General features: G+C 35.6%; 2 protein-coding genes across 9 annotated transcripts; one reads left to right on the top strand and one right to left on the bottom strand.

The window, feature by feature from the left end:
- The first annotated feature begins 528 nt into the window (after positions 1 to 528).
- On the top strand, positions 529 to 22982 carry LOC132645258 (GDP-Man:Man(3)GlcNAc(2)-PP-Dol alpha-1,2-mannosyltransferase-like). Of its 8 annotated transcripts, none has more exons than XM_060362150.1 (10): positions 529 to 669; positions 2185 to 2416; positions 5042 to 5198; positions 13138 to 13534; positions 20018 to 20313; positions 21051 to 21237; positions 21645 to 21713; positions 21823 to 22016; positions 22292 to 22401; positions 22488 to 22982. In XM_060362150.1, the coding sequence occupies exons 4-10, from the start codon at positions 13229 to 13231 to the stop codon at positions 22730 to 22732; spliced, it is 1407 nt and encodes a 468-aa protein (XP_060218133.1). In that variant the 5' UTR covers positions 529 to 669; positions 2185 to 2416; positions 5042 to 5198; positions 13138 to 13228; the 3' UTR covers positions 22733 to 22982. The 8 variants fall into 8 exon arrangements, with proteins under 8 accessions (XP_060218133.1, XP_060218128.1, XP_060218136.1 ...); XM_060362145.1 differs by having other exon boundaries at positions 530 to 669; positions 13093 to 13534; XM_060362153.1 differs by having other exon boundaries at positions 531 to 669; positions 13093 to 13534; positions 20027 to 20313.
- LOC132644331 (uncharacterized) lies at positions 10198 to 12270 on the bottom strand. Its single transcript, XM_060360919.1, has 2 exons — positions 10437 to 12270; positions 10198 to 10373 (listed from the first exon to the last, which is right to left on the bottom strand). Exons 1-2 carry the CDS (start codon positions 12268 to 12270, stop codon positions 10198 to 10200), a joined length of 2010 nt encoding a protein of 669 aa, XP_060216902.1.
- Positions 22983 to 23945: the final 963 nt, after the last annotated feature.

The following is a 23945-nucleotide window of genomic DNA, read 5'->3' as shown; positions in this document are numbered from 1 at the left end:
TTAATATCGTTATTAAATTCCTTTAATGATCCTAATCTGCATCATTATATTCTTACATCAAACATATGTATACATAGGAAACTAAAGTTATGATATTTGTTTTTCATTTAGATTTTATTATTATTTTGGATAAATTTTACTCTTATTTTTTTCCTTCTTTAGAGATTCTAATTGTTATTGTTGTTGTTGTGTATTTAAGAGGTGGTGTATATATTAACTCCAATGCTACCTTCAACAAATAATCCAAGTGTATTAGGATTAAAGTGAAAGAATGAGATTGTAAATTTGAATGTCAGTTTCTAATCTTGGTTTAAGAATAATTAATATCTAGGTATGTAAATGCTACTAATAAAACACTTTCAAAATTTAAAAGCTACTAAATTTTTATTTTTAGATATGCCTACATTTTATTGAAATTTAATAAAATAATGTTAGAAAATCTATATTTATATAAAAACAGGATATAGGTCCGCTGATGTGACGCTCTAAAAATCCCATAAACCCTGTTTATCTATTTTCTCCTAATAATTTTGATTTTCTTTTAAGGGGTTTCCACACGTTTCCCCACAGAACCATTTTCACTGGAAAGGCACCTTACTCCTGCCACGCTATAGGTCAATCTACTCCTCCATTACACGGCAAAATATTTATCTTGCTCTTCTTCTCACGGTAAATCTGCTCTTTCGTGTTTTTAGTTTTTGTAGTTCTCATCCATTTTTTATTGGTGTTTCATATTTTTATGTGTTCTATATATTCAGATTTCTTCCTTGATTTTAGTTTGTTGTCCCAAATAAATTTTCACCTTACCGTGATTTTGTTGCCCGTTTGGTGAGATTTAATTAATTTTGAATGTGATCAATAGAGAAAAAGTTTGACGAATGCGGGGACTATGCCCTTCATGAATTTTCGTATGCCCTCTATCAAAATTCTTTATAAGAAATTACCAACGGCCACCTTATCGAATGCTTCGAGTGAAGGGACATCCAAAAGAAAAAAAAAAATTCTTTATGGAAAGCTTACTTCTTTCTCCATGATCAGGTCCGGTACGAGATTTGGCTTCATTTGCCCTCTCTTACTAATCGTCTTATTTTTCCCTGATTGGATGATGATAGAATCTTTATGTGTTACAAGGTAAGATTTGAGATCAATTGGTCTATTTTCTCTTTGTTTTTATGTGGACATTCTATTTTCATTCGGATATGGAGATTTTTAGTTTTTGTTCCAGATCTTTGAGGATTTCCAATAGACGTTTTCCAATTTGAGGTTTGAAATTTTGTATTCTGGGATTTGGTGAAGAAAATTATCATTAGGGTAGATCCGCACAATTTGATTCAAATTTGCTGGAAGAAAAGTTTGCTTTGATCCGAGAAATCATCGATAAATATCCTTACATTGCTATGGATACGGAGTTGTTAACTCCTTTTTAATGACTAATCACACTCTACCTTCACGTCCCTACAAGTCTAACCATCCCTTTTAAAACATTCGTTCTAACTTCTCTGTTTCCAAAGGTCGAAAGCTTTCTTTCGAGAGCCACCCGTTCGTTAACTCTGAAATTCAGTTACACTATATTTTTGGCGTGGCAGGATGTTTTCAAGTTGTTTCATTTGTTGTGCCTGATTTAGATCACATACTTTTTTTTAATCAAAGATGGATCTATGCGGTAAGCCTGTGTTTGAAAAACTTTATTAGTCTAAGAAGTATGCTTTACCATGTTTGTTGCAAGACTAATGCTACTGAAGTTCCGAATTATCGTCTACAATCTGCCTCTGCATTGATTAGTCATCCATTGTTACTCTATCCCATGTTGTTTATATACAGAGCAGTAAGCTGAACACTTGATAAGCACTGTCAGGTATTATATACTATTGACCAAAAAATATGCTCAGGTCTGCCATTTGAATTATGTTGCTTATTGTCATTTTGAATACCAATGCACTGTATTATTTTCTTTTTTGTTAGAGATCCATGTTTGTTCTAACTATGAAATTAATCTTTTCCTCGGTTGCTTCTACATTTTCGCAATTCTTAATATTGGTGCTAATAGCTATTCTAAATTTCATTTAGAACCTAGCTTAAGAAATCCATTTCACTTTGGGCAACAAACACAAATTTATTTTAACAAAAAAAATTGAAAAACTGCTTTATTTTGCAATTTGCTCACATTAACGTCTTCTTTAACAGTGTGGAATGTCGAAACTATTTGGAGTTTAAGACCTCTTTGATGATCCATTTTCAATTTTACTAAACCATTTTGTGGTTGGAACGACATGTTTGCTGGATAAGGTTATGGGAAGCAAATCACCATTGAAGAGCTAAATCCTCAAGGTGATGGCTGGTGATCAGGCTTAGAAAAACTCTGAACCAAGAAAAGATTTGAATGTTAAGAACAAAAAACCAAGTAAAAGATCCAACAGTAAGCGTTGTTCTTAATTAACTTAGTGTTCAATTTTCTTTGCTGGTTATTGTAAAGGCAATAAAAATTGTAGTAAATATAAATATTAAATGAAATAATGAAGAATAGTAATGTAGCATGAGCATTACCTGGAGGTTGTGAATGCCATAAAGAAAAGTAAATGATGGAGTAATAAAGAGTAGGATGAATGCATCTTTAATTGCAATACAAGAATCTAATTCTTTTTGCTAAAATCCCCGTCTCTTCCTACTATTTCTTCCGTTTTCTTCCAAATCTCCAGCCTTCTTTATCTGCACCTTTTTTTCTTTTTTTTTTCTTTTCCACTTACTTGATTTTAGATAGATTTTGTGTTTAAATATGTATCTGAGACGTTTTTTAGATGGATTTTGTGGTTCAGGTATGTATTTGATACTTTTTCCAACTAGGAGTGCTTACAATTAGAATATCAATTGTTATCCCTCCTTTAGGTTATTTTTCCTATTTTTATCAATTTTAGTTGGGATGTTGTATTGTTGATCTTTGTTTCAGGCTTTTCCAATTGAATTATTGTAATTGAATTTTAAATGTGCTTAGAGTGTTAGTTTCTGGTTTTTCTTCTTTCCTTTTTTTTTTGTTTTGTTATATTTCAAATTTATTGACTTTAGGTTTTTTGTTTTTTGCAAATTGGTCGGTGTGTGAATTTATCGGATCTGAATTATTTCATTTTAATCTTATGGAAAAGAAAACACAGAGGATGCAACACCTATAAAGATCCAAAATCCGCAAGTAGCTATTGTATCTTGCTTTTTCGTCATAATGTTGTGCTCACAGTGTTTGTGTTTGTGCACATATATAAAACTATTTTTTGTTAAATTCATAAACCTTTTAGTGAAGTTTAGCCCAATATTACATTAATGGATGATGTATTTTTGTTTATCTTGATGTACTTATAATTTTTTAAAACATTCATTGCAATTCTAAAATTACATGATTAAATAAAATGTATGACATTCATACATGTTGTGCTTGGCAATTTTCATTTTCTTATTCATTATTTTCTTTCGTGTAGGAATATATATTAAAAAGAATGAGCCTTCTAAAGTTTTTGCCTTGATTGTTTGGAAGTTACTTTGTTTATTATTCTTGAAATTAATAAAATGATCACATATACACAAAATATAATAGAGATGCACTAAATTTTTTTTTACATTTGTGTTACGTTTTTGCTTTCAATATCTTAGAAGTGATGCTCCACAATTTCTATTTAGAACTTTAAAAGCAATATCTTCTCTCATTTTCTTACATCTTATACTTTTTCTGAATCCAAAATACTAAAGAAGAGAGTGAATGAATAAATAATACTAAGGATGAAAACGAATAAGAAAAGGATAAAACTAAGCCTTGTGGTGATATTTTTATATTTACTCTTGAAATTAATATTATATCATAGTTTTCCAAAAAATAAATATAACAATGCATAAGAAACTATATGTTGTATTTAATTTTTTAAGTTCAGTATCTTATACCATAAGAAATATAACATATTTATAGCTTTTTTATTTTCTAAATTGAATTATTCAATTCTGCTAATATCATTTTTGTTTACTATGATACAAGATATCATCCAATTATCGTAAGTGGCATAACAAGGAACAACACAATAGATAATATTTTATTTTTTGTTAAAATATATTATCTAATTAATTAATTATCTAAATTTATTTCCATAAATCAAGAATTTTGCATTATAATTTAAAATTTTATATTAATATTCTTGAAAAGGAATATAGTGTATATTATGAAGTCGAAAGTTCTATGCCTCCATATTACATAGAAAAAGTAAAGCTTGATTTAAAAAAAAAAAATCAATCTTGAGACTGCAATTATATTAGGGAAGATAAAATTGATCAAAGAATAACTATTAAATATTTATTATAATAATTATTTGGTCATAACTGATTTTTTACGATCGCGCGAATTGCGAGCAAATTCACTAGTTCATTTATAAAGTGATGTTATTTATGACTGCGCGAAGCGCAAGCAAGTTTTTCAGTTTAAAATTCAAAGAGTTGAAATAACAAGCTTATTTTTTACTTTTAACAGTCTTACTGTTATTTCAATCAGTTTAGTAGAAAAAGAGCTTTTTTATTTTCACCTCCAGCACTTCAATCCAAACGTGTAACTATTATAGTACTGCTCCAGTAAGAAGTTTGTGAGGTGCCGCTGCAACTTGGATTATCTTAGAATAAGAGGAGCTGTCTTATTTAATCATATATATATGTAACTCTTCAATGTTACATTTTCAAAAAAATATACATGTAACTCCAAAACACTTAAAATTACGTTTCAGTCACTTAAAAGCTACTTAAATTCATCTAACCCAAACAGGCTTTGCTGCAAGAAGCTAGACTAACAAATATGTGTGTTTCCATTCCCTTCTCCAAATATTTTTTTTCCCAATAAATTATCAAAAGGAAAAAATAATAAGAGAAGGAAAAAAGTTCCCATTCCCGTAAATTGTACTTCCTCTTTTCTTTTTTTTCCACAAAGGAAAAGCTGAAAGTAAAGTTAAAAATCCACAACAATAGAGATAAACATTGGCCATAATTTCTTGAGTCCTTATGGTGTGTGAGCTTGCAATCGAAGGTTGCTGATGTTGTTGGGTTCAATTCTCGCCATTTCCATACGTGTTCCTTGTCTTTGAGCTGGTGTGGAGACGTCGGTGTGAGCTTAGATCTTGTCTTTGTGAGCTTAATCTTGCTGATGTTGCCCTTGATGTTACGATTTGTACTCCCGTTCCCAGGTTTGTTGCTGAATCTGTGCTTGGATGTTGTCATCTTGTTTTCAATTCTCTGCATACCCGATCTAATTTCCTGGTGTTGCTGATGTTGGTGGGTGTTGTTTGCTTTGTCATTCTTCTGTTTTTCCAAGTGTAAAGTTAATTTCTGTGTATTGAAGCATGTATTCCATAACCCTCTGAAATCGAACTCATGAGATTCACATTTCCTTTTGCTGTGTTTCCCATTTTGCCCTTCTTGTTGATGTTCTGCTGATTTGTGACTATAGCGACATTCATATGTTTGTTGCTTCATTCTAATTTTTGCACATGGGGATGAGAACCAAATGGTACTAATACCACCCAAAATGCAACAACCAGATGGATTAGTATGAAACTTGTGCTGATAATGTTGCTAAAAGTCACCTGTTTTCCACACTTATTAGCCAGTTTCCTTCTGAATTTATGCTTCCTCAATGATTTGTCACCTGCTGTACCTGCATCAAAGAACACACTGTTAGCAAAGAATAGATCCTCTATATTCTTCCCCCAGAGGGTTTGAATATATGGATCTCCTCTAAATCTTCTCCCTTCTCTTCCTATCATAAGGTGTTGCTGCATTTCCTGATTCTGATGTATGGAATTTCCATCTTATCACTGTTCACCAACTTCCTTCCCTGGATAGCCATTTCCATGAAATTGGTGGCTACAAAATCACCTTTGTCCAAAGCAAGGTTAGCTAGATGATCAGCTACCTTATTGCCTTCCCTAAAAATATGTTCCACGACCACTGTCTTTCCTTCCATAAGGTTCCATATTTCTTCCATTGTAGTAACAATTTGCCAAGGTACTTCCCAAGTTCTCTGAATAATCTATATATATATTATTAAAAGCTGAGGAAAAAAGCACCACATTAAGCCAAGTGGCATAACCACAAAAAGACAAGTGACGCTTTTTAGGACAAAGCTCCAAAAGATTTGGAGCTGAAAATATTAATTAAAAAAAATCTGAAAGTATCTCACCCATGATTTCACCTATTCCATTCATGTTCCGATGAAAAACTGCTCAAGATAAATCTGCTAAAATTTAGGAATACATGTTTATCTTTTTTTACAGTTTTTTGTTTTTTATCCCTATTTTCCCTATTTTTGTTCCATATTAGAAAAGCAGAAGTCACTATAACCGTTTGTAACTGTTTTAATCATATGTAGCAGTTACGCCACAAATTACATTTATATTGCAACTCCTCTCTCAAATCATTATATTCTTCTTCCAGCAATTCTTCTTCATGTAGTTTTCACTCCAAGTCTCTCTGTTCCTTCTTTTCTGAATCTCCTCATCTTCCAGTATGAGTCCTTTACTTGGGTATGTATTCATATGTTGTAGGAGAAGCAACTGGCTATCATGATTCTTTAGTTGCTTTGATAGTTTCCTTGAAACATCACTATCAAAGAGGCATTTATAGTTTCTTTGCAGCAAAATTGACAAAGAATATTTCATCTCTTCATCTTTGGAAGGCTTACCGACTTGCAAAGCCACAAGACTCAGGTTTCAATGAGACTCTCATAATTATTTTCTACGTACTAACTAATGTCGTATTAGAACTGTAGTTATTATTTTTAAACTAGAACAGTCTCAAAATAATTTGGAAAGAGTAGGAACATGTAGTTTAGTATTTTTGTTGGTTAAGGAACTGGCAGTAGTCACTAATAAGAAATATGACAGTACTTATTTTCTAAGAAATATATGAATGCAACTCCCATTCTTGAAGAGTTATAATATCTTAACATGTATAGTGATGAGGATGGTGAAAGAGTAGGAGCATGTAGTTTAGTGTTTTGGTGACAAGGAAACAGATGCATTGGATGTGAGTACATCTTCTTTACCTTGAATGTGAGTTTGGTATTGTGTGTTTGTTTCGAAGTGGTAATAATCCTTGAATGTGAGTGTATATCATAACTCATTTCATTATCTGTATTTGAATAGGAATATCCCTCGCATCAGCAATGGGATAAAAACAACTATGTCGTTACTGCAAAGATCCCCTCTATGTGAATAAAGATGTGCAAATATTAATAATCAATTGATTTTCTATTTTAAATCTACTTATTCATGGGAATTACTTTTAGAAGTTTTATTGGCACATTGACAAAAATTATAGAGGGTCAAGATGTTATTATTCGCTTTATATTAGTACAACAAAACCACAAAATATAGTATATTAATATTTATATTTACTATCACAAATTAACTAATTTTAAATATGTCAAAGTGGTACTAATTTCCTTTGATACCGACCGCGCATTGCGCGGGTACGAATACTAGTATTCTTAAGCAATAAGGAGTTTGTTTCTATCACAAAGTTATCCATCTGATTATCATCCAAATACTTAAGAGCCTTAAGAATAGCCATAGCCTCAGCCTGAGTATTAGTACTCCATGAATCCACCAGTTCCTGAGCCTGTGCCTGCAGTGTATCACCTCTTTCATTTCTCACACAAAATCCCCAAGGGCTTCTTCCAGGGTTCCCTCTAGATGCACCATCAGTATTAACCTTAAGCCACCCTCTATCAGGTAATCTCCATACTACTGTTGTGGCTTTAATAGGTTGAGAATACCTATTTAAAGATTCCACTACAGAATTCCAGTTATATGGTGCATATTTGAAATTTCTTCTCCTCACCTTCATGAAAGATATCAGAGTATGCATAACCTGATAAATCAGCTTTGTATTTGACATTTTCCCCTCATGCCTATTTCTTCTCTACCAAATCTCCCAAAGTATAATTGCAGGGACAACCTGAAAAATATATTTGACTTCAGATTTCACTGGCAACTCCCACCATTTGTGTATGATCTAAGTAATATGTAAATTCTGAATGTCTATCCCAACTGGCCTACAAAAATGCTTCCAAATAATCTGTGCATCAGTAGCATGCAGGAAAACATGTGATATATTTTCAATTTCTGGATTTTGACAACAAAAACACCTTGAAGGAAATTGAATTCCCCAGGTTTTAAGCTTGTCATCCAGAGGCAACTTGAATTTCCAGAATCTCCACATAAAAAATGAAATCTTGATAGGAAGCCCCTTAATCCACATCTGTTTATACAAAGCACTGGGATCCCTCCTTTGTCTCAATAATTGAAATGCTGATCCCACTGAGAATTTTCCTCTAGCTTCCATTTTCCAATAAGCTCTATCCACCTCTTTGTGTTCAGCTAGAGGTGTAATATTTTCCAGAATGTGATTTGCCAGATCTTCAGGTAATATTTCCTTCAGCATATCCACCTTCCACTGTCCATCCTCTGCTGCTTCTTTAACTAGAATCACTGTTGGGTCCCACTCAAACTCTGGGGGAATAATATGATAAAGAGCTCCCAGTCCTGTCCAATTGTCCATCCAGAAGTATGAGTTTCCTTGCTGAACTCTCTACCAAATCTCCTGCTCAATCTCCTCTCTAGCTTTGAGCATTTTTTTCCTTACATATGTACCAGTATTCTTCTGAGGTGCAATTACTGCATGAAATTTCTTCAAATATTTATTACTCATAAAAGTTCTCCACAATGAGCGTTTGGTCCTCATATTCCACCATAATTTTGCAAATAAAGCCTTGGAAATATCTTGTAGACATCTGAAACCCATTCCCCCTTCCTCTTGTGGATGACATAAAGTTGTCCAAGTAACCAGTGTCTGCTAGAGTTCCCAACAGAATTGCTCCAAAAAAACTTAGCAAACAACCTGTGTATTTGAGCTAAAACACCAGCTGGTGGATCACTAGCAGATAGAAGGTGAATCGGCATGCTTTGCAATACATGCTTTATCAAGGTAGTTCCTCCTCCCACTGATAGTAGCTTTCCAGTCCAAGAGCTAAGCCTAAGCCTGTTTTGCACTTTCTCCACTAGCTCTTGGTAATGCACATACTGTCTTCTAGCGTAAAAAATAGGAACCCCCAAATAGATGAAAGGAAATTCTTTTCGTGGAATCTGAGTCACATTATTCACTAGATCAACATGTTGTGACACAGAATGATGCATATAAACAACACTTTTCCCTTTGTTGATTTTCTGCCCACTGATCTTCTCATAATCTGTCAAAGTCTCCATAATCAATCTCATTGAAAGTTCATCTGCTGAAGTGAAAATAATTGTATCATCAGCATATGCCAAGTGGTTGATGTAAGGACTCCACTTTGGCATACCAAACTCCTTGAAACCCTCTTTCCCATGTAATGCATTTAAAGCTCTAGTTAAACATTCAGCAGCCAAGATAAACAGAGTAGGAGATAATGGATCTCCCTGTTTCACCCCTCGTGTGGATCTGAAAAAGCCATGTGGTTGTCCATTTATCAAAATGGAATACCAATTATTAGAAATAATCCTGAATATCATATGAATCAGCCTTTCCCCAAATCCCATCTTCCTTAGCACTTTGGTCAAGAATAACCAAGATACTCTGTCATAAGCTTTTGTCATGTCAAGCTTAATGACCACATTGGCAGGCTTGCCTCTGATCCTTATATCATGAATAAACTCTCGCACCAACAAAATATTTTCTACAATGCTCCTACCCTTGACAAAACCAGATTGTTATGGAGAAATAAGATCTGGTAATAGCTCCACCATTCTATCATGAATTATTCTGGAAAACATCTTGCTAGTAATGTTACTCAGACTTATGGCCCTTAAGTTTGAGAAAGTAGTGATCTCTTTCTTTTTTGGAATCAATACCAAATTAGCACATGTAATGTACCTGGGAAGTTCATGACCACAAAAGAAAGATCTCACCATCTTTGTCATATCCTTGCCAATGATGTCCCAACATGACTGTAAAAATCTTCCAGTATAACCATCCGGACCACCAGCACTGTCTGCATTCAACCCAAAAACAGCCTTTTTAACCTCTTCTTCCTCTGGTAACTCCTGCATCTTTTCATTTTGAGCATCAGTGATCATTTGAGGTATGTGCTTGAGCATCTCAAAATCATCAGGCATATTTTCTTCACTAAATTGATTAGTGAAAAATCTAATAGCCTCTCCTTCTATGTCTTCCTCTGTTTCCAGCCATGCTCCACCACACTATCTTGAATTCTCTGAAGTTGTAATCTCTCCTTTTTCCATTAACATGAGCATGAAAAAATTTGGTATTTCTGTCCCCATCTTTAAACCACTGCATCCCTGCCTTCTGTTTCCAAAACTTTTCTTCAATAGCATAAAACTTTATCAGATCAGCTTGGACTTTCTGCAATCTCTACCTATTCAAACCACTGGGATGTTGTTCGAGCTCTTGCTCGTGAATTCGTACCACCTCTTCTAAAGTAGCAATTTGTCTGAAAATATCTCCATAAGCTTCCTTGCTCCAAATGGACGGGGCCTTGCTCACCTTTTTTAACTTCTGATGAATGTTATAAAAGGGGTCTGAGTTGTAGTTTGGGTCCCAATTATTTTTCACCACTTCCAAAAAGTTAGCATGCTCCACCCAGAAATTTAAAAACCTGAAAGCCTTTTGAATTGGTCCACTGTCTTGTTTCAAACTTATCAACAATGAGTTATGATCTGATCCTTGCTTGATAAGGTGCTCCACTTGAAGATTTGGATATGTGTTTTGCAAAGCTTGATTCCCTAAACACCTATCCAATCTTTTAAAAATGCAAGCCTCATCTGACCTTCCATTCCACCAAGTGAATATACTCCCAGTAAATCCAAGATCCATCAATTGACAAGCATCAATACAGTGCCTAAAATCTTCAGTCTCAATTGGTGAGAACTTTTGCACCTGCTGCTGATTATTGAATTGTACTGGACATTCTGCTGCTTCCCTTGGACATTCACTGTTCTGCGTATTTACTTCCTGTTCCTCTATGTTGCTGTGTGACTTTCCTTTTAAATTTGTCTGCTGTTCCTTGCTTGTGTTCCCTTGTTGTTCATCACTGTTTGCACTGTCACTCTTCTCTTTGCTGTTGCCTTCATTACTTTGGTTGACTTTCACTGCATCTTCTTTACTACTATTCTCTATATCATTGGCTTGGTCATCCATCTTGCGAAAAACTTTATCCACCCAAGGCCTAGAAGTCTCCTTTAGATCACCATTACTTTTATTGACCATGTTGGTTTCTTCTTGCATTTCCTCAGTTAAATCCACCAGTGTGCCAAACTTGTTTGTGGTTGTTGGTTCCTTGGCCTTATTACCTCTTTGTTGTTCTGTTTCCTTGCCATTGCCCTTATTTTTCCTGTTTTGAACCACATTCCAATTTTCATATACCAATTTTCCATTTCTGTATACCCCATTATGTGTTGCCTCCTTGCTGTCCTGCTTCCCATTTTGTTTGCTGCTTTCTTCTTTTGCTTTTCCTTTCTCTAATTCTTTCTTTTCATCCCTTTGCTCCTCCTTTTTTGTTCTATGTTGCGGATGTAATACCCAACATCCATTTAAATCATGACCTTGCAACTTGCATTGTGTGCAATATTTTGGCAGATAATCATATTGAATTTTTTGCCACTTTGATTTCACTTCTCCTGTCTCTGCATCCACACAATTAATTTGAATCCTTTTAGGAAGTTCCTTTAGTAAATCAACTTCAACTTTAACCCTCGCACAACTAGGTCTTGTTCGATTGTGAGTGCCTTTGTCTATTATTAGTGGTGTTCCAACTGCACTTGCAAGGGAAAACATTGACTCCTTGTCGAATAAGTTTGTTGGCAGCCCTGGAAATGAAATCCACGCAATGGCTATGGTTGTTTCCTCCTCGGGATTGAACCATGGGTCCCATTTCAAGAATCTAATAGGAAAGTATCTGTTCCGCACCTTTAATTCACATGCCTTCGACAGTAAAGTTGCATAATCCTCCAATAATGAAAGTCTAAGCAGTATGCGTCTCTCATCCAAGTAGCCCATGGGGCAAGTTCCTTTGATCTCTAATTGAATCGGCAATATCTTCCTCAACTCATTCAGATACGGCCTTACATAAGAAAATTTCGCTACACCAGCAAATGGCAAGTTTTGTCTGATAGAAAGTTTCTCAAACTCTTTCTTTGTGTAAGTGATGGTTGGCTCTCCATGAAGAAAACTAATAATTTTCCCCTCAATTGGATCTAGCATCTCTTGTGTAACACATTTATGTGATACACGTTTTTTTTGTCCATAAAAAAATGATATATTTCTTTATTTGGCAACAATTCAACTTTAAACTTTACCTTTTACGCTTATCGAGATGATCATAACCACACAAATATCTTTTGCTTGTTTTCGACAACTTAATTCAAAAGTTTCATTTATTTCTTAAACTCTTGCCGAGTTAAACTATATCACAAAAAAAGGGGGGAAAAAGGGTATTTTGCTGCTATTTCTTCATTTCTGTTTTGCTGCAATTGTTAATTGCAATTCACCGACGACAGTCACCGTATTCAGACTTTAAAAAGGCATCATCTTTTTTGTTTTTGTTTTTGTTTCTTTCCTTTTTATGGGTTGTTCCTATGATTGGATACCTGTAACTCTATGCGACTGAATTTTGATTTGCGAATTGTCATGTTCAAACTTACAATGAATTAGGTAAAATTTGCTTCATAGGTAATAAATATTTTATTTTCCTTTTGCTTTGCTACTTTTAGTGATAACGTTTTCAAGAGTAAAACTATTAAAAAGTTAAAGGAAAATCTCCAAATTAGAGTTCTCTGAGAGGTTAGTTATTTGTCTTTGAGGAAAAAAAGAGAATATTTGACTAAAATAAAAAGAAAGAAATTGGAAAAAATTACTTTTTAGAAAACACTGTTTGCTTCTTAATGCCCTCGTCAATAACTTGATCCAGTTCTCTTTGTTTTTTTTCTTCCAAAATTTTAGCAAGCAAAAATCTTGAAGTTTATTTTGGATTTGTTTTTCACCCATTTAGCTGCAAAATGTTGATCCTATCTATCTATTTTGCAGTTTAGGGGTCCCTATTGTTGATCTTTTGATATAATTCTATTTCAGAAGGTGAATTTCAGGGATCTTAGATTTCGTTTTAGAGGATAAAAAAGCGAAAATAATCCGTAACTCCAGCAACGTATAGTGTAATTGCAATATGACAAATTGGCTTGTGCTCAGTGCTGTTATTACCGTAACAACGGTAATTGCTCAAGCAGTAAGATTAGTGTTAATGGTAATCAACGGGTGGAGAAACAGAAAGAAGGCTGTTGGGGTCTTCCACCCATACACCAACGATGGAGGTGGTGGAGAACGAGTCTTGTGGTGCGCCGTGAAAGCAATCCAAGATGAAAACCCAAATCTAGATTGTGTCATATATACAGGAGATCATGATGCTTCTCCTGACAGCCTTACTGGTCGTGCCCTTGATCGATTTGGAGTCAAATTAATACACCCTCCTAAGGTACTCCTTTACATCTGGTGTGTTTTTCTTTGCTTACATAATATTATTTCCTTCTTCTCAATTTTGTATGATAATTTTTTACTTGACATGAATTAAGATGTTAATTTGACTTGCGTATGATAACACTGATGGTGGAAGAATATTAAGTAATGGTTGAAAAGCTAATTTTGATTGGAAATGTCTAATTTGAATTCTTAATAGTTGTGAAAGTAGTATAATTTTGGAAGTCACAAATAGAAGATCATCACATAAATTGCAACAGAGAGGAGGGAGTACTTCCTCGAGGTTTAAGATATTTTAGTCAAATTAGTCCACTCTCGAATTTTTGTTTTCCTCAAGTATGTGTCCGTTTCATCCACATGCCATACTTTGCAATAGCATGTAGTGTGTAGGTGTGATGATGACAGCTTTGTTCCAAATATCCAGCATTAGGATGGGTCAATATTCCTTTTTTACCATCCTGTTACCTTTTTCCAAAAAAAAAAAAAAAAAGAAGAAGAAGGAAAAGGATGGGTCTATATTCCTTTGTGTTTAGCTAAACAAACAACTTCCTATTTCACTTTTGCCCCTGTTTTCTTCATCTTCTTCCCCTCCCCCCACCCATGTCTCAAACCCCGCCATTTCTTTACAACAGTAGATTATCAAGTGTTGTAGTGATCAGGGGAACTCCTAGCTATGTGACTGGCTTTTTATTAGCAGGAATTTCAATAGTATAATGTAGGCTTTGCGTATTCTCTATGTTGGCTTTTTCGAGAATTTAGCCTTTGAAAGTTTTGGTACCCAAGTTGCATAGTTTATTCATCTGTAGGGGTACAAATTTATAGTAGAAACAAACAAACAAACTAGCTATCTGATCCCTTGATTCTAGCAGATTTGATAATCAAGGGATGATTTTATTTGATCTAATTTCCTAAAACATCCAATAGCATATCAGATCTGATTTTATCAGATCAATTAAGATCTTACAAAATCAGGTCTGATCATAATCAATTGATCTGATAAAATCAGATCTGATCATAATCAGATATTCACAAATCAACATTCCCCCTCAAGTTGGCATGTAAATATCTGTCATGCCTAACTTGCTTACAAGAATTTCAAATTTTGGTTTAAAGAGTCCTTTTGTGAAAACATCCGCAATCTGCTTATTTGTTGGGACAAAAGGCATGCACACACTTCCTTCTTCAATCTTCTCTTTTATGAAGTGCATATCCACTTCAACATGCTTTGTTCTATCATGTTGAACTGGATTGTGAGCAATACTTATGGCGGCTTTGTTGTCACAGTACAACTTCATTGGTAGAGCAAATGTTTTTTTTAGATCTTCCATCATCTTCTTGAGCCAAATCATCTCACAGATCCCATGAGCCATAGATCGGTATTCAGCTTCGGCACTGCTACGGGCTACGACATTCTGCTTTTTACTCCTCCAAGTCACGAGATTTCCCCAGATAAATGTACAATATCCAGACGTAGACCTTCTGTCAGTAGTAGAACCTGCCCAATCCGCATCTGTAAAGCTTTCAATGCTCCTTTGTTGTTTTTTTTTTTGAAAAACAACCCTTTCCCCGGTGAACTTTTCAGATATCTTAGAATCCTATAGACCGCTTCCTGGTGCTCTTCCTTTGGAGAGTGCATGAATTGACTGACTAAGCTTACAGCAAAAGCTATATCCGGCCGAGTGTGTGACAAGTAGATCAACTTTCCCACTAGTCTCTGATATTGACTTTGGTCAATTAAATTTCCTTCTTTGTATCCGAATTTTATATTCGGATCAATAGGTGTTTCAGCTGGACGACAACCACTCATCCCTGTCTTGTTCAAAAGATCTAGCACATACTTCCTTTGTGACACCATAATGCCTTCTTTTGATCTCGCTACTTCCATGCCAAGAAAATATTTCAATTGGCCCAAATCTTTGATCTCAAACTCCGTGGCCAACTGATTTTTTAAAATTTTCATTTCTGACAAGTCATCTCCTGTAAGTATGATATCATCAACATACACTATTAGGATAGTTGTCTTTCCCTCAAGTGAATGTCGAATGAACATGGTATGATCTGCTTGCCCTTGAGTGTATCCTTGTTTTTTCACAAACTGAGTAAACCTCTCAAACCAAGCTCTTGGAGATTGTTTGAGCCCGTAGAGAGATTTTTTTAGCTTGCAGACTCTAGGTCCATACCTTTCTTCAAAACCCGGGGGAGGATCCATGTAGACTTCTTCTTCGATTTTTCCATTCAAGAATGCATTCTTCACATCTAGTTGTTGAAGTGGCCAATCAAGGTTGGCAGCAATGGTTAGAAGAACCCTGATTGAGTTCAACTTGGCAATTGGAGCAAACGTTTCGAGATAGTCAATCCCGTAGGTTTGAGTGAACCCTTTTGCTACCAGACGTGCCTTATACCTCTCTAGGGACCCATCTGATTTAAACTTGATAGTGAACACCCACTTGCAGCCCACTGTTTTCTTTCCTCGTGGTAGTTCCGCCATTTCCCAGGTTTCATTTCTATCAAGAGCGTTCATCTCCTCTAGAATTGCCTCCTTCCATTCGGGAACTTTCAAAGCATCCTGCACATTTCTTGGTATCTCCATTCCAGATAATTGAGAAAGAAAAGCTACATAGGAAGGGGACAAGTTTTTATATGACACAAAATTTGACATGGGATGGTTGGTGGCTTTTCTTACCCCTTTACGTTTGGCAATCGGAAGATCAAGGTCTAAAGTAACAAGGGGTAAATCAGAGTTAGGTTCTAGAGAATTACCTTGTATCTCAGTGAGATCTTGCGGGCTGGACGTTTGGTTCTGATGAGAGTCTTTAATCTCTTTTTTTTGGTTCCGGTTTCTCCTCGAGTAAACTTGTAATTCCCTTGTTTGTTCCCTGTTCTTATCATTACTTGTATCATGAAAAGGCTCTATTGACTCAGTTTTTTCATTTTCATTATTTAAGCTGTGATCTCTTACCTTCTCATGGTTGTTATTACCAAAAGTACTATTTCCAATGTCTATGATAAAACCTGGGTCATTTTGTTTGTCACACATGAGGTCAAGAGGTTCCTTATTATCCCTCGATTCTTCACTATGTTTCTCCCCCGGAAGATGAGTTCCAAAAAACAATTGAGATTCAAAAAAAGTGACATCCATTGTGACAATGATCTTCTTAGAATTTGGGTCATAACACTTGTATCCCTTTTGACTAGGAGCATAGCCAACAAAAACACATTTTTTAGCACGTGGATCAAGTTTATTCCGATTATGATCATGAACATGAACAAATGCACTACACCCAAAAACTCTCAAAGCTAGATCAGCAGTCAATCTAGAAGCAGGAAAGTATGTCTTGAACATACTGAAAGGGGTTTTAAAATCTAGAACACGGGAAGGCATCCTATTAATAAGATAGGTGGCTGTCAAAATAGCTTCTCCCCAAAGAAATTTAGGGACTCCACTTGTGAATAATAAGGCTCTGGTTACTTCCATAAGATGCCTATTTTTTCTCTCGGCTATTCCATTTTGCTGGGGTGTATCAGGACAAGAACTTTGGTGTACTATTCCCTTGGAAGTGAAAAAATTGCCTAGCTGGTCATTAAAAAACTCTCTCCCATTATCACTCCGAAATATTTGAATCTTCTCATTAAATTGTGTCTCAACCATAACATAAAAAGCCTCAAACATATGTTTTACTTCCCTTTTGTCTTTCAATAAGTACACCCAACTTAGTCTAGTGTGATCATCTATGAAACTCACAAACCACCTTCTTCCATTTACAGTTGCTACCCTAGAAGGTCCGCAAACATCGCTATGGATTAACTTGAAGGGTTTTGTGGCATGGTATTTTTGAGAAGAAAAAGATGAGCGTCGGTGTTTAGCCATTTCACAAAATTCACACTGGAAAGAAGATGGACTTTTTATTCATAAATAACTGAGGTAATAAGAGTTTCAAATAATGAAAACTGGGATGACCAAGTCTATAGTGCCATAACATGACTTTATTATCAACTAGAACCGAATTCAAACAAGTTGAACTAAAATTTGCTGATTTGTCACCATCTTCAAGAAAATAGAGACCTTCAGACTCTCTAGCATTGCCAATCGTCCTCCCCGAGACCTTGTCTAGAAATACACATGAAGTATCGTCAAATATAGCACGACAATTAAGGTTTCGAGTCAATTTGCTGATGGACACCAGATTGCAAGACAATTTTGGAACATGAAGGACATCAAAAAGAGTCAAATGAGGGGTTAATTTGATTGTCCCTTTTCCAGCAATTGCTGAGAAGGAACCATCAGCAACTCTGACTTTTTTATTTCCTGCAGAAGGAGTGTAAGTCGAGAAAAAATGGGAATTCCATGTCATGTGATCACTAGCCCCTGAATCTATAATCCAAAAACTCACACCTGTTGAATTTGTACTCATAAAAACAGTTGGTACAGTACCTGTTTGGGAAAAAGAACAAGTGGGAGTGGAAGGATCGAGTTTACTGGTTTGGAGCTGAGATTGGAGAAGTTTGTGCAGTAGCTCTAATTGCTCCTTGGTGAATGGTGGCACTTCTAGAGAAGGTTGCAGCCCTGATTCTTCGCTGGAACTCTGAAAGGCCTGGCTGCCACGGTTGTCTGCCCCCTTTTTCTTCCAGTTAGGTGGTTTCCCATGGATTTTCCAGCAGGTCTCACGAGTGTGCCAGTATTTTTTGCAAAGATCACACCACGACTTCTTTTTCTTGTCATTTTCATTTTTCGCAGTAACTAGAGCAGAGGAATCTATATTTTTTCCTTCCAGATTAGACTCTAATTTTAGCATAACATTCCTCCTTGTTTCTTCTCGCCTAATCTCAGAAAAAGTTTCCCTCAAAGTTGGCAGTGGGTTTTTTCCAAGAATTCTTGAACGAAGTTCATCGAATTCTTGGTTCAATCCTGCTAGAAATAGATATACCCTCTCATTTTCTTCTTTTTTCATTGCTTTTACACTATCCTTAGGACACTCCCATTCATCATTATAGCATTGATCTAATTCTTGCCATAAGGAAACCATCTCATTATAGTAAATAGTAAAACCCCTCTCCCCCTGCCTAGCTTTCCACAGTTTAATTTTTAATTCAAAAATCTGAGAAGCATTTTCTACGTCAGAATAAGTCTCTCTAACAGCCTCCCAAACATCCCTAGCAGTGGGAAGAAACAAATATGGTTTACCTATGGCAGCTTCCATGGAGTTCAGTAGCCAAGCAATTACCATTGAGTTTTCTGATCTCCAGGCATTCATTTTTGGGTCTCCTGGTTCAGGCTTTTTTGTCTCTCCAGTTAGGTGCCCAAGTTTTCCTCGACCATCAATTGCCAAACGAACAGACTGCGCCCATTCCAAATAATTCTTGCCATTCAGCTTGTGAGAAGTAAGCTGAAAAGACAAATGAGAGGAATCTCCGCCTTGGTTCATAGTTTTTTGTTAACAGAATTCTCAGCTTCTGTTGATGCTGCTGGGTGACGTTGCACAGTAAATGCTGTTTTAGTCATGAACAACACAAGAATAAAGCTGCTCTGATACCATGAAAGTTTTGGTACCCAAGTTGCATACTTTATTCATCTGTAGGGGTACAAATTTATAGTAGAAACAAACAAACAAACTAGCTATCTGATCCCTTGATTCTAGCATATTTGATAATCAAGGGATGATTTTATTTGATCTAATTTCCTAAAACATCCAATAGCATATCAGATCTGATTTTATCAGATCAATTAAGATCTTACAAAATCAGGTCTGATCATAATCAATTGATCTGATAAAATCAGATCTGATCATAATCAGATATTCACAAATCAACAGCCTTAATAACACATTGTAATCCTCCTCAATCTATTTTGATTTGTACTTGATATTTATTTATGTTAGTTTGTACTTTGAGATATCTGTATTGTATCTCCTTTTACCGTATTGCTGCATTTTGCGTTCCTGTTCTTGATGCTTCATCACTGGTATATGTTTGGTGATGGTAATCACAATCTCAGAAGGTTAAAAAGAGCTTAAAACTAATATGGAGAACTATTCCCAAGTGCATAATGTGGGCCTTATGGCTGGAAAGTAACAAGGCATGCTTTGATGGGAAGAAGTTACAGATTTCTAGAGTACATAACAAATGCATTAAAAATCTGTACTTTTGGTGTAATAGCAGTACCATATATAGGACGTAGAAGTATTTGGACTTTTTACACTTGCTAGGAGATAATATGTGGTATGGATTAAAAAGTTACCAGTTTCAAAAAAAATATGTGGTATGGATTAAAGAGTTTGCTAGGTCCTGTACTTTTTCCTGTACCAACTTGGTTCTTTCTTAGTGAAATCTTTACGTATCAAAAAAGTAAAATAAAAAATGATGGTAATCACAATCACATATATACCCTGTACAAATAAGTGCTACAAAATGTCTTAGTTCGCCCCGAACTTTGATGTATTGACATTTAGTGTCATTTTTGCTCAAGATTATTGATATCCTGTAGTTACGTCAGGTGGTCCATCTGCATAGGAGAAAGTGGGTCGAAGAAACCACTTACCCTCGTTTCACAATGATTGGTCAAAGCTTTGGATCGATTTACCTTGCTTGGGAAGCTTTGTGCAAATATACACCTTTATATTACTTTGATACCAGTGGATATGCTTTTACTTATCCAGTTGCCCGTGTATTTGGATGCAAAGTTTTTTGCTATACTCATTATCCAACTATCAGTTTAGACATGCTGTCTCGTGTTCGTGGGCGCAGCTCAATGTACAACAATGATTCTTTGATTGCCAAGAGGTAAGTTCAACCACCTTATATCAGCATATGCCATCTATAGGATTTCGTGATAAGATGTCATTTGGATGGAGAACTCCGCCTGTGTGAGCTCGCTCACATTGCCGGTCCCAAGCCCGGATAAAGGAGGAGGGTTGCCGAGGGTCAATCGGAAACAGCCTCCCTACCCGGGTAGGGGTAAGGCTGCGTACATCTTACCCTCCCCAGACCCCACTATTGTGGGATTACACTGGGTAGTGACCAAGACCATGTCATTTGGATGGAAATTTTTGGTGGTATCACGTGGAACTAAGCACCTGAAGGTTTAGCTAACTTGTTGAAGACAATAAGAATGTTTATTCAATCATAAAGGAAAAGACCCTAATTAGTTTGGAGCCTTTGTTATTGTCTGTCAACTAAGTGGGGCCTAGGCCCGCTATGAGAAATTGCTGATCTGCTTGTATATTTTATCTTCCCCTTCCAGTATTAGCAATTTTGTCAGTTAGACTTTGTCACATGTATGTATATCTTGTTATCGAATCAATGTGTTCATACACTAACTGACAGTGGTAAGAAGATATGTTGCATATCGTGGAAAGATGTTACTCCCTTCTCCATGAACGTGTACATCTAGATGCATTAGTGGGTCTTGTGAAATTATATATTCAAGGGACTGAATTTGATAAGATTTTAAATTCTTTGCTTTTCTTCCGCTTGTATTGTATCCTTGCATGAAGCTGATGAAACTGCTTTTCTTGCAGTGCGCTACTATCCCGGTTCAAGGTCATTTATTATACATTGTTTAGCTGGCTGTACAGCATCGTTGGTTCTTGTGCACACCTTGCAATGGTTAATTCTTCATGGACTCAATCTCATATCGAGAAGTTGTGGGGAATAGGAGCTCGAATTAGGCGTGTGTATCCTCCTTGTGATACTTCTAGGCTCCAGGTCTGTATTTTTTTACTCGTTTGGTGTTAATATAACCCTTCTTCCTCCTCCTGATGCCTAAAGTTAATGCTCCCCCCTTTTCTGTAGGTTTGTTTAATTTAATAAGTTGAAGTTAATATTTTTACTATTAGCCTTTTCAATATTTTTTAAACTATAAGTACTGTCCTGCGTTTTGGAATTTATTAAGTATATGACAGGAGTAGGATGAGTGTGATTTCTGGACAAATTTCTCCTTTCAGTCTTATTGGACTTTCATGGTCTTGCTTTTATGAAAATTTAGGGAAATGATATTACTGTATTCCATCTTTGAAGGTCTTATTAATTTTTGTGTTAGTGTGTTCAGTCTGATTGGATTATAAGCAGTTGCATGGCTATATAAGCTACAAAAATGATGTTGCTCCTGACAGGCGCTTCCACTGGAAAAGTCAATGAAGCCTCCGAAGATAGTATCTGTGGCTCAGTTCCGTCCAGAGAAGGTGGGCATTTTTATGTGGTCCTTATGGAATCAAGGTACCCATAGTTATGCAGGCGTTTCAAGGTATATTGCAATCTTGATGTCCTGTAAAACTTGTTTTTCTGTGTTAGGCACACCCACTCCAACTTGAGGCGTTTGCAGTTGCCCTCAAAAAGTTGGACCAAGATCTGCCAAGGCCGAAAATCCAACTAGTGGGTAGTTGTAGGAATGAAGCAGATGAGAAAAGGTTGCAAAATTTGAAGGACCTAGCAATTAAACTGAATGTGGATGATCATGTTGAGTTCCATAAGAATGTCTTGTACAGGTTAGTAGTGCAACTCCATTTTGGTACTCTGAAATTCTTGAACTCCAAGGCATGATTTTACTCATTGTCTGGACCAGACCTTTTCTTTTATTGCTTGAAGCTATTTGTAAAGGTAAGAGTCCCCCCCACAAAAAAAAAAAAAAAAAAGGATGAAGAAATTGGCTGGATATCTTGTTAGTGCTGTTAGCTTTAGAAAGAGAATGTGAAAGGTTTAGTAGATAATCGATTTTCGGAGTAAAAGCTTCATTCTCATTTTTAATATATGGTTGGTGTAGTGATTTGATCAGACTTCTGGGTGGTGCTGTAGCTGGAATCCATTCCATGACAGATGAGCACTTCGGCATAAGTGTGGTGGAATACATGGCTGCTGGCGCTATACCAATTGGTTAGTCATGTTGTGTGGTTTCTCTCTTGCTCTGTATTTGATTCACTGAACTCATTCATTAACTTCAAATTTGTTGGTCTCATCAGCACATAATTCAGCTGGGCCAAGGATGGACATTGTGTTACCAGAAGATGGAAAGAAAACTGGATTTCTTGCCCAGAGTGTAGTGGAATATGCTGAAGCCATCATTGAAGTCATTAAGATGACAGAGAATGAGAGGCTGGAGATGGCTGCTGCTGCTAGGAAACGAGCCTCCATGTTTTCAGAGCAAAGGTTTTATGAAGATTTTAAGGCTGCTGTACGACCAATCTTTTATGATGGTACCAAATGATTACAAAATCTTTATTTCCGTAAAGATCAATTTTGTTTCACCATAGTTAGACTTTGTCTTATATATATATATATATATATATATATATATATTTTTTTTTTTTTTTTTTGTTGTTGTTGTTAGTTTTCCTTGTATTTTAATTTTATAAATTTTAGTTTTGATTGTATTTGTGCTCTGCGGCTTCGACCTTAAAGTTACTGATTGAAAGAAAGAGATTTTGCCTCCAGTTTGGCGGTTAGAATTGAAGAAATAGTTCTCCTTTCTTTAGTTTTACGTGAAGTAGATAGTCATATATACAAGCATGGCAGGGTGTTACAGATGAAGGGAATGGTAAATTTGGGTCTAATTTCTGTCTGGTGAAAAGAACCCAATTCTTTTTAATTCATGTTGAAATTGCGTTAAGCACATTAGAGAATTCTGTTTCGTTTTTGCTTATCGTTTGGCAGGTGGGGAGGAGGGAGGGACTTATTAAACAAACAACAGTGAGTTTCCCAAGGGAATTGCTCTAACATGCTTCTTTTCCCTTTTCTTTTGACAGTTTCTTTTACAATAACAGGACAGTACATAAGATGGTCATTCCGTCCAAAAATTGATTACTTGCTTTTCAGTAAAAAATATTAATTTTAAATAATTCGAATGAATTTCTAAAATAAACTTTGAAATTAGATGTGTTTGACATGAAAAAGTTTATAATAGTCAATAAATTAGCATCCAACACTTCTAAAGTTGACTTTCATTTATGGAATATTTTAAGTTTGATTTCTTAATTTGCATAGTCGTAAAAAAAAAAAAAAAATCTAATTCCCATATATCCTTATAAAAATTCTTGAATTTTCATATATACTTTTAGAAATGATTTTTTTCTCTTAGCATCTTTGGTGGTTGGTTTTGTCTTCATGAGAAAGGATTGGATCATAGTAATTCAGATCCCCTTAGGAAACATATATTGGAGGATGATATCGGGGACCCCACGTGCACAGTCCCTAATGACTTCCTCAGCAACTGTTAATTTCTCCCAAGCACTTTTCATGGTTGGGTCTTCAACTCCTCACTTGAGGCGACCAAAATAAGGGAGGAGTCCATAGCTATTTCCTTCAGGTACTTGCAGGGCTTTCAGCAACTGTATGTTTCTCTTTCTCTTCCTCTCATTTCTTGTATAGCCCATTCTTTCTTTACGCTCTTTTAATATTCCGCCATTAATATAATTCTAGAC

Source organism: Lycium barbarum, chromosome 6 (genome assembly GCF_019175385.1).
Source record: "Lycium barbarum isolate Lr01 chromosome 6, ASM1917538v2, whole genome shotgun sequence".
NCBI classification, from domain to species: domain Eukaryota; kingdom Viridiplantae; phylum Streptophyta; class Magnoliopsida; order Solanales; family Solanaceae; genus Lycium; species Lycium barbarum.
Note: the sequence above shows the minus strand (reverse complement) of the source record. Positions and strands in the feature narration are given on the sequence as shown.